This window comes from Caloenas nicobarica, chromosome 2 (genome assembly GCF_036013445.1).
Source record: "Caloenas nicobarica isolate bCalNic1 chromosome 2, bCalNic1.hap1, whole genome shotgun sequence".
In the NCBI taxonomy this organism is placed as follows: domain Eukaryota; kingdom Metazoa; phylum Chordata; class Aves; order Columbiformes; family Columbidae; genus Caloenas; species Caloenas nicobarica.
In genome coordinates, this window is record NC_088246.1 from 112,230,316 (window position 1) to 112,241,630 (window position 11,315).

General features: G+C 40.1%; 1 protein-coding gene across 1 annotated transcript; it reads right to left on the reverse strand.

The window, feature by feature from the left end:
• Nucleotides 1-3,000: 3,000 nt before the first annotated feature.
• On the reverse strand, nucleotides 3,001-10,903 carry LRRC30 (leucine rich repeat containing 30). Its single transcript, XM_065628736.1, has one exon. It carries the CDS (start codon nucleotides 10,638-10,640, stop codon nucleotides 9,744-9,746), a length of 897 nt encoding a protein of 298 aa, XP_065484808.1. The 5' UTR covers nucleotides 10,641-10,903; the 3' UTR covers nucleotides 3,001-9,743.
• Nucleotides 10,904-11,315: the final 412 nt, after the last annotated feature.

Sequence of the window (11,315 nt, forward strand, 5' to 3'; positions counted from 1 at the left end):
ACCACGCAGTAAGCAACAACATTATTTTCAGCTCTGATTGATACCTTCCAGAACTAGTGGATAAATTATACTATCATGCTGTCATCATAATGCCCTGTGTACACTGGGTCCAGCCCTCTTCACTTCTGCATGCCTGCAGTTCCCGCTGTACTCAATGGGAGGTGAGACTTGTAGGAGCAGTTCCCTTGGTCCTGCTTTGCTGGGGTGAGTATCCCATGCAAGGAGAGGTGTCGCCCCTCCAGATCACCAGACAGTCGTGGCAGGGCAGCGCTGAGCTTTGCACCACACATACACATCAGCTAGGTCAGTTCAAACCAAGCAGGTAAATTTGTGCTTCTTTACTGAATCCCATTGCCTTCCCTTTTTTTTTTTTTATCCTACCTTTTTTCCTCCTGTGACCAGGATAAATGTTACCACTTGCTGCGATTGTGGCTATGCACCATTGCTGCAGCCTCAGAACTGCAGCTTCCCTCTTAAAGGGCTGACACCAAAGAATAGGAGTGTATTACACGCAGGGAGTGAGGATGGCATATTTTTACAGCAGAAATGGAGAACTAGACATAAATGTAGCTGGCTAGAGGACACGGCAAAATCTGGGGCTAGACAAGCTAATCTATTCCTTGTTTTATACGTTTCTAAATCATTCCATAGCAATATGACAACCAGGGGGATCAAAACTCCTCATTTCCAAAATATAGGTAACAGGGGCAGTGAATTTATGTAGAGCTTCACTGGGAGCAGGAGGGGACCTCTGGAGAATGAGTCAGGCAGGGACATGACTTCATGTTTGTTCACAGTTTTGCATAGACTCTTTCCTATGTCTTTAACATTTGCAATAGCCCTTCAGCAGCTGGTTAACATAAATGTCCATCTAGAATCACATTGGAGACTGAGGATTTATCAGTTACAGGGACACAGAAAAATGCTAATAAGTGTAAAGTATATTCTGCTCTTCTTCAGGCTAGTTCCTGCTTCCTGAGGCTTGTTCACTATTTTTCGTTTATTTGGGTTTTTTTATCCCCCTATATAGCTGATGAAGACAGGCCTCTGCTAATGATTAACTTGATTTGGAGGGCAAATTCAGAAAAGGAGGGTTGAACCAGCATCAGTCAAGCAGTCAAATTTAATTAAATATGTCGAAACTCATTAATAAGAAACAAAGAGGCAAAACAAAAAAAGGAAGGAGAGTGGGTAGCAATAGAAAAGAGAGAACATAATAAAACAAGGCAGAAGGACAAATGAAAAGTAAAAGGCAACAGAATTAATGGGCAGATGCAGATAGCTAGTATCAAAGAAACTATACATCAGCTGTCCAGGCTTCTTACTAAAGTGACTGGATGTCTAGCAGTAGCCTCCAAAGCGGCAATTCTTTCCCCCTCCCCACCCCTTATATTTATTATTTATCTGATATTTTAAAATCTATTGTTGCTAGTATGAACTGTGGCTAGGCAAATAGAGGGCATTTCTGCTGTGTATTTGTTGTGGAATATGCAGACGAGCCCAGGTCCTGCTCAGAATAGCCAACTGCTGGCTTGGGGAGTACAAGAGAGAATGGGGACTGTTGCAGAAATCCCAGTTTGGTGACTCATCACTCTGGCAATGCTGACAAGAGAAACATGATGCTTGCCTTTATCCAAATCTAGACTATGCTAAATTGATATAAATGTGAAAATTACTTAGAAGAACTATTAGCTTCACGGATAAGTCTTGAAATGTCACTGCTTTGCAACATATTAGCCTAGCTAAAGAACACTAAATAGCCTCTCTAATGGCCACCTGCCGCACCAGAGAGAATCCTGTGGCCCTGGTGAATTTCCACATCCTCCCCTACAGCTAGTCCTTGTGAAGATTTGGACATGCTGGATGAATTTTCTCACCCGCACACTCTAATATCTGCATGCCAGTCCAAGGAAGATGAAACATCTTAACTGCTGTAAATTCATAACTTGGAGCCAAATGAGAAATATATCAAATCTATCCCTGATACAGGTTTTGCAAAACTGAAAACTTACCAAGTTTAACTAAAAGCATTCATTTGCTTTCTGTTCTACAAGCCCTGGGAGATCACTTAGACCAGAGCAACCTCCAGTGCTCCAAGCAGGGTTAGAAAATGTAGTACCTGACATCTGTGAGACACTGGCTTTACGTTCTCACATGGTGTAAGAAGATGCTATCAAAACACTCATAGTAAGACTGCTACAGGGTGTTTCAAAAAGATGGACCCAAATTCAAAGATACAGTGTTTCAGATCGGGTCTATCTTTTTGAAAAACCCTGTATATTAACTTATCCAAATAAAATATGGAGATTGAAGAAGAAGGGTAAAGCATATGCGTAATCTTTTGACAAGCAACCAACTATAGAAGTTCTTCTGAACTTAAACTTAATTTCGAACCAGCTGTGTTCCACCCCATCTCTAGGAGCAGCCCAGACAATTGGGTATGAAAATTCTCTAAACTTTTCCATTCAAGCCTTCTACAACCATCTGGGCTAAACTGAACTCCAAAAGCATTCAGTCAGATATCAGAACTATAAATTTTCTTAGATCGGGTTGTGTAGAATTTAACTTTTCTTTTTTGATGGACCAAAGAATGTATGTCAAATAGTTCACTGCAAGAGCTACTAAACTTTTAGTGACTAACAGAAAATGAATGTATCTTTTTCTATGATTATTGATCAATAAAACCCCCACAAATCAGAATTCTTCTATATTTTAAAACCCCACATTGTTTAATAGAAGTTCACAATGAACTTTGCGATATCTGACACTAAAAAACACCTAGAACAACTAATGTAAAATAAATTCAAAAGCATCATAAATTATAATTACGTGTTTTAAGTCCTGCTTTAATGCCTAATTGCTAGCATTTTATTTGCAGTGGAATATGCTATTTTTCAGTCAACTCACATGTATTCCTCAGATACTACATTGCAAAGCATTGTAAAAACCTCCAAAATACCTCCAAACACATGCATACACAAATGCACACACACACACATGTTCAGAGGGATTTTTTTTTTTAATGAATTGAATTCAAGGTTAGCATCTTTGTAATTTCCTTTGTATGTGGGCTGGACACACAAGCACCACATTACAATCTATTCTTTACAGTGTTATTTTCCAACTGGAAAGAGAAGGTAAGTGTGGTCAAAGATACACAGAACAGTTGTGGACAGAAATGCCTATGGAAAGGCATTATCTTAACCAAGTAACATGTGATTGAATTAATTTCCCAAATTGAAGGTATTCTTCTGGATTCTTCAGCTCTCCCATCAGTGCCATCCGCAAGGCACTTTATTAGCCTATGCCAGTAAGACTTGTCTGCTTACACAGACAAAAAACATTAGGAACCACCAATAGTCTCTGTTGTCCTCTATAGGCAAAATATGTCTACATGCAGGGACCAATACAAACATGATATATACATACACACACTTCCATTACATTTTTAAAAAGAAAAAGGACAAAGAACAAGCAAGGAAACTGTAACAGCTGGGGAGAAAGTATTTTCTGCCATTGAAAGCATTTGGCACAGGTCACTGTAGGTGTGTTGATGTTTCTCTGACATATCTTCTAACCCTTCTTCAGCAAGTCTGAATGTTATATCAGATTGCAAGACAGTACCTCTTGTCCTGTGTGCACATGCTGCAGAGGCAAGGCCAGGCAAAGAAAGGTATTTGTGCCATATGGCTTCACTGACCTTACTTCAGATGACTAAATTAGGCTGCAGATGTCCTGGGGCGCACTCTGGCCAGTGGGGAGAGACCCTGGGAGAACACAGAACACTTCAGCCAGGCTCCTTCATTGGCATCCTCCCAGGAGTAACGTGTCCATCTCTCTCTACCCATGGAAACAGCATCTGAGGACTAATCGCTGCCTTAAAGCTCTAGGGCAGGTCCATGAAGCTGGTGCTGTGAACACGACATTTGTTTTGGATAGGTTACCCATCTTGTGACCAGTGGCCGTGGAGCCTGCCAGCCTCCCCCGTCCTTCCCTCCTTGTGTGGTGGGTGAGAGATCAGACCCTTGGTACATTTTCATGCCCACCCACACCTGGCAACATTGGCTTTGCAGGAGGGGAGAAGCAATTTGTTGCTGCTGTGAGTATGCCCATGGTGTAAAGGCTGGAGATCAGGAAGAAAACAGAGAAACATATATTTCCCTTAAAGAGTTGTATCAAAAAAAAAAAAAAAAAGAAAAATATTTGTTTTGTAATCTCTGGGAAGTGGAAATTAAAAACAGGCTACCCATCAATGAATTTATGGTGTCTGAAGCTCCTCTGAACCCTAGGAAAACATAAAGCTGTGCCCTTTGGTGTTCTTTTCAGTCTGCCTGGGTAAGCTCACTTTATGAAGCAGCGTAATTTGCAGTGACCTTTTCTGGAGCTGTTGCTGCACTGCCTGCTTCACTGGAATCCACCTTTTTAGCCATGCATGATGTGACTCCATAGACATCGGAGTATAAATTTCAGGCTTTATCACGAAACCCTGCAAAGTAATCCGGGGTGGTTGGAGGCCCTACGGGTGCAGGGTGCTGTCGGTACTGCTGGGCTGAGGAAGATGGCGATGAGGGATGGTTTTAGAAGGCTGGTTGGCCCTTGTTGCACCACAGATTAATGCATGGAATCAATGAGACAGGGAGGGAATGAAAAAATAATTTAAAACTAATAATGTCGGCAGTCTGCTTTTCTCTGAATTGCTGGGAGAAAAAAACCATTTCTTATGTAATTCGCACTTTTAAAAAATCTTTATACGAATTTGATTTCCTCTTGGGATATTCAGGGTGCTCAGATAACCTAATAAGTTTCTAAGAAGAGCTGTTTCAGTGTCTCTTTTTTCATCTTTTACAATTATTATTCTGCCTCTTACATGTACAGAGGAAGGATTATGCAATTTTATAAAAGGATTTCCAGACTTACTACATGTGAGTATTAAAGTGTATGTCTGTCCCAATATATCTAAAGCCTCATACCCATTTAAACATCTACTGAGTTTTTAAGTCTTGTTTTCATCGTATACAAAATGGTAAATGTATATATTCTCTTATAAATACAGGCCCTTCTATAGTCAGTAGAAGTCTTCCTTTGACTGTAACTGTTTCAAGATTTCAGCTCCCACAGGTGTGGACTGCAGAATAACATGTGACATAATAATATGCGTATTTTCTTAATATTTTAGAAATTATGAAATGTTGATATTTTTATATAATTATTTTCATCCATAATAATTATACTTAATAGAACTCTGCAAGGCAGTCTGAAATACTCCTGAATTGCTCAAGAACTGCCATCTGAAAGTTGTACAGCAAATTTACTCTTGGAATTGGGTGAAACCATACTGACCAGATGATTAGTTCATTTTCTTTCCCTTCTTTCTTTATCTCTCTTTATTTACCTTTATTTATCTCTCATATGGTGAAGATCTTTGAGGCTTCTTTTTTCCTTCAGTTAAGGAAATAAGCTGAAGTATCAACGATATTTCTACTTGTGGAAATTATACGCTGTGACATGTTTTTTTCAAGTAATGTGCTGGCCTAGCAAAGTAAAGAAGGTGTTCAAATCTCTCCAGGGTCAATGCAACACTTTTTAGATATCTCCTCCTTCACATAAATGATGACTGTAAAGTTCTTAAAAATATTAAGTGAAAGATATGATTTCCTGAAGCTACAGTGTAATAATAGGAAATGAATTCATTTATGTCCTAAAAAGCTTAAACTGCAGAATGTATATTCTTATAGTAAAAATGCCTAGAAACTTTTATTGAGTTTGACAAAAAAATAGGAATTTTGATGGGAATTAAGAAGAATATGGAGAAAATATTGGCAATTAAAAAATGTTGACATATTTTTCAACAAATATTATAATCATAAAATCTCTAAACTGAATTTCAAGAGCTTTCAACTGGAATCTGAAAAATTCTGTTTTGAAATGCCACCCCAGTGCATCTTGGAAATTGGTCTTTGTAGGTTCTTGCTGCTTCACTCACGTAATGGGCTAGTGTTCCTGGGCAGATTACATGTCCGTGGGGGCCCCACGGGGCTGCTGGGACATTGCAATGGATTTTGTGAAGTCACAAGTGGGGCGAGGAAGTTTACCCACGTGGTAGGTTTGGCCAGTAACCCCAGAGCAGCTTTAACTTGCAGCGAGGTGTTGCAGCAACACTTCAGATTAAAATGTTTTCCTTTCAGTCAAAGGTTGAAATCACTAACTTTGGTTAGGCCAAGAGCCTGAAAACTTGCAGTTTTCAAAGGCTTTGCTTGTTGACTAGACTTTAAACTTTTCACAGAATGCAGCTTTCTTTTCGATTTAAAATAAAAACAGGTGGGATCTGTTCATGTCACCAAATGTACCACCAGTGTATTTGATGATAGCTGGAGAACAAATTGTATAGCCCTGTTGTGCATTACATTTATCCCAACCATTTGACCCCTGACTATGTTCTTCCTACTTTGCTCTTGTGCTTTGCCCTTTGTTTCGTCCACATCAAGAATTTTTCTGAGTTTCAGCTTTTTGAGAGCCTCTCTAAGTGACGGCCACAGATAAGTCACCCTGCCAAGAGAATATCCTTTTCCACAAGTGGATCCCACTTTTCTATTCCTTTGAAGAACACCATCACCAACAAAAATAGTAGGTGCATTAAAAGTTATGCTGCTGTGAGGCTTAGAATGAGAAAACTTCAGTGAGTACTAGAAACATGCGTAACATTCGGCATATAGGTCTCTAAAAATTATAAGTCAAAATCATATAAATATACACATAGAAGTGGTACTGTTGTCATATATCATGACATATGACTACAGTCTCTGCAGCATTTCAGCTCCTTTTTTTCCTGTTGTCTGTACAGCTAATATTGGATGACAGTGCTGAGATCCACCAATTCTTTGCTAATGCCTTGCCCAAAACCAGGGCCAGCATGCGACACCATGCTTTCCGTCTCCCTCCTGTGCCTCTTGCTTGCTTTCTCTGTTGTGCTCCCTCTCAGATGCAAACACATAAATCGTTATTTGCATCTCATGTATGTTTCTATACATTGACAGTGATATACAGTCTTTTCTTTTTACAGGAAGAATTCAGAATACTACCTTTAGTCATGTGAGATAATTTTCTGTGTCTCTGAGAGAGCTATTTATAAGGGTCTTGAATGAGGAATGAAAGAAAGACTAAAGCAGTTCAGTAGAAATTATCTTCTTAATGGTAAAATCTGAATTATACATTAAAGTACCATTTATTCAATGAATTTTATTATTCTGTTTAAAAAGGCAGAGACTTTTATGTGTTTCGTATGCTTACAAAGGTTTATTAGCTTGAGTAAAAGGTTATTATTCAATCGAATAATTGAATTTTAAATTATTGGTATCGCACTTCGTATTATAACTGCTTTTCCAGATGCATTTGATTATATCAAATTTGCCTTTTAATCCCCTGTCTGGAGACCATTTTCTTGAATCATGCACTGTTTCTCACCCTACGTAGCGGTCTCCTAATGAACACACACAGCCTGGTCTCACCTCTTCCATGTAAATTACTGTGCATACCTCTTCTAGTCAGATCACATCGGAGGCTATCTGGTGTCATATAATCCTGGATACTGATACATGGAAAATCTTTTCAGGTGATTAATGCCACTGGCATCTGATTTTCCTGCAAAGCACTATTGCAGGACTGCAGAGTTTATGTGAATGCCAGACTCAGGGATATGAAACAGACATTTAGAAAAGTTAATAATCTGTGCCTAATCCCCTCCAAGAATTATCTGTTGGTATTCCTATAAATAATTGTAGCTTTATTTCTTGATGTTAATTGAATTATATATTAATTTATTATATATATTGTTCATTAAAAAACTTGGAACTTTGTTATAGATCTCATTGCATGGGTGAAATAAATACATGTAAAGCTACATATAAAATATTTTTGCATTTGAAGCATATAGTAAGTTAAAAAGTCACAAAATAACTGTGCTTTGGTGTTTGTTTACCTGCTTTGTTTGTTTGTTTGCTTAATGCTCGAGCAAATGTGCCCTTGAAAAAGGTTTCTTGTGTACTAGAAACATAAGATTTGTCCTTGACTGCACACTTGGAAACTGCGATTCCTGGGTGTAACACTGAAATTCTCAATTAAGATAACAAACGATACACGAACCAATCCAACATAATAAAATATCAGGGTAGGCAGCCGCAGAACGGAATATTCTGTGGGCACCAGTTCTTCATTGCTACGTTTAATACCACACTGATAACATTAGTGTGGCCAAAAGTCCTGTGTTTGCTTGGAGGTACCTATGAAATACATAATTGTCTGCTGCTTCCACCTCTGCTGAAGAGTTTTCCCCTCAGCCAGGGATTGTCCATTAACTTCACTAGAAGCAGAATCAGCCTTCCACAGCCTTTCATAATTTTGAGCGAATGATGTTTTTAGAAAGTAATCATTGATTCCTGAGATTGCATATAGGATAGGAAGCACTTTAAAAGTGGCTTTAAATGCTCTTAATTAGCTCAAGAATTACAAGCTCATTCCTCTTTTATGCTGCCACTACAAGCATTTATCTCAACTGGTTCCGACAGAGTTGCTTCTGTTTTATGCTGGTGTGAGGGAACAAAAAAAACCAGGTTGCATAAATTGTTAACAGCTCTTTCATACTGCTTCTTTATTACCAGATAAAACTTTGATGAAGGACATTCACAGAAGATCAATATGAGAAACCACATAAGACCTGACTTTTATGCTACTGGCTGATAATCAAAATAACAGAAATAAGTATTTGTTTTTGAAGCTCCTACTTAAGCCGATGGTTTGTTTGCTGCTGATTTTCCTGAAATATTTAGGAGATGTACTGCTTCCTGAGTAAAGTTACTGCACTGCTTCAATTGCAGGGATGCAGGACAAGGAACAGAGTGCAGTTGTTCATCTAGTGATGAGCAACTCCATCTCTCAGCCTCTATTTGAAGGAATAAGGACCCACGTTCATGTCTCTGCTTCATGTGGATGCTGCTCCTGGCTGATGTGACACACCGGTGTCGGCATCCTAGAAGGCTCCGCGGGAAAGACTGTGTGTCTCAGGAAGAGAACTAGTGGCTTTGAGGAAGTTTGGGGTCTTCTTCCAAAAAAATGGGAAATGCCTCATTGAAGGCAATCTTCAGCTGTAATTTATAGAGGCCAGCACATAGCTGTGGGGTGAACAACAAATGGTATTGAACTGGCCATATACTGTCTGTGAGCTAATATAGCTCAGGATATATTCACTGCTGAAAGTAAATTAAACATTTTCCTTGAGATTCACTTAGGTAGCAGTGTTTGTTTATGTAGTGGTTTATCTGTGTATGAAGAAACGAGCAGGAGTTAAAGTGCAACGGCAATCACATATAGTAAATCCAATTTATATTAATATTCCTCCAACCTAATAGCTGGCAAATACGTGTATCTGCACTTCTAGCAGTCTGCCTTAATTTGTTTCTGTCAAATGAAGAGCAAATATTTTATCGCAAGTTTGTTGTTTTGGTTTTTTTTTCCCCTAAAAAAACCAAGCACACCAACACTGAGGGTTACAGAGGTGGCTATTTTTAGAAAGTCTACTCTTTACACACTTAATCAAGACCATCATACTTTACTTGCTTTCCTCCAGCCATTGCTAAAGCCATCCACAGTCTTCAAAATCCGAGTGTTATGAAGTGGAAATGCCAGTGCAGGAAAGCACTCTGATACGACTGAGTCTTGATGACAGGCTTAATCCCAAGCTCAGTGGAAACTCAGTTGTGCTCCTTCTTCTCCCTGAGGTAGTTGAAGAGGACATCCAGTCCTCCCTCGACGACCTCGGGCAGGGGCCGGGACAAGGGGTTGTGGGCGATGTGGAGGCCTTTGTCCATCGGGTTCCATGCGATGCGCGGCAGCCGACGCAGCAGGTACAGGTCATCCGGGAGAGTCTGGATGGCATTGTAATCCACGTTTAGTAACTCCAGAGTGGTGATGAAGCAGAGGGACCGTGGCAGGGTGCGTATGTTGTTATTTTCTACAATAAAGATTTGTAGATTGACCAGGTACTGGACACTCTCTGCAATGTTTTCAAGCCTGTTGGACCCTAGGTGCAGGAAATCTAAACTCCTCAGCGCAAAAATGCAGAGGGGAATTTGCACAAAGCAGTTGTTACTGAGGTTCAGTTTTCTCAAACTCGTCAGGTCGGTGAAGCTCAAGGGCAGTTGAGAGATGCAGTTGTGAGAGAGGCTCAAAACCTCCAGCTTCCTGCACAAGCTGAGCTCTGACGGCACTTCTTTCAGGCAATTCATGTTAGCAAATAAGACCTTCAGGTTCCTCAGCAGCCCAATCTCTTTAGGTAGACACTTGAGGCAGTTGCCACCCAAGTTCAGCACTACCAGCCTGTCCAGTTTCCCCAGAGAAGGAGGAATCATCACCAGCTGGTTGCGTGAAAGGTTCAGTTTCTGCACCTCGGGCAGTCCCCACAAGAAGTCAGGCGTGCTGGTCATCCCTTTCATTATGAGGCTCAAACTGACATAACGCAATCCCCGTTTCAGCAGTGACTTGGGCTCCTTCCCTGAGAGAAGTGCATCTTCCCACGCAGGCAACTTTGGACCTTTCCTCAAAAAAACCATGCTGCTTCGCGCCTCGTTCTTTGAGTGCTCAGTTCCCATAACACCCGTAACCCTCCTGAGAGATGAAGTGAGGTTTTCTTCCCTTGCAAGTTCTACGCCAACATGCAAATGGCAACAGAGGATGACAGCTTGCAGGAGGCAGGAAAGTCAAAGCAAGGAGACAAGGAGGAGCCTGTGAAATGCATCTCAGTCCACCAGGGCTGTTTCCATAGCTGCTGAGGGAAAGTTTCACTTTTGGGGGCTTATGTTGGTCTTGGTGCACAGTCTGTAATGAAATACTTGCTCCTGACTTGTGAGCAAACCTGTTCAATTCAAACTGAATGCCACCGGGCAGCTGTCACTGTCATTTGGCCTGGGCTTTATTGGACAGATATGTGTCTTCACTGCAAAAAGGTCACAAGGATGCTGTATATAACTTCACCATGTCAGCTTTCTTGGCTATCTGGTACATACCATGGCTGCAGGACAATTAACGGGATGACTTCAAAAACAAACAAGCAAGCTATAGAAGAAAACAAGCAAACAAGCCATCATTTCAATTCAAATTTAAAGGACATTATCACAATGATTTTTATTTTGTTCTTCCTGATTTCACTAAAATAGTTACCAGTCCATCCAAAAACTTTGCATGCTGGAAAATGCCAGTAAAGACTTTTCATGCGAGTCCTTTTTTTCTGTTTATTTAAAAAAAAAAAACACCAACCCAACACTTGT

Bases quoted from the DNA above. Each gene is read 5' to 3' on its own strand.
- LRRC30 (XM_065628736.1), bottom strand. From the start codon at position 10,640: ATGGGAACTGAGCACTCAAAGAACGAGGCGCGAAGCAGCATGGTTTTT.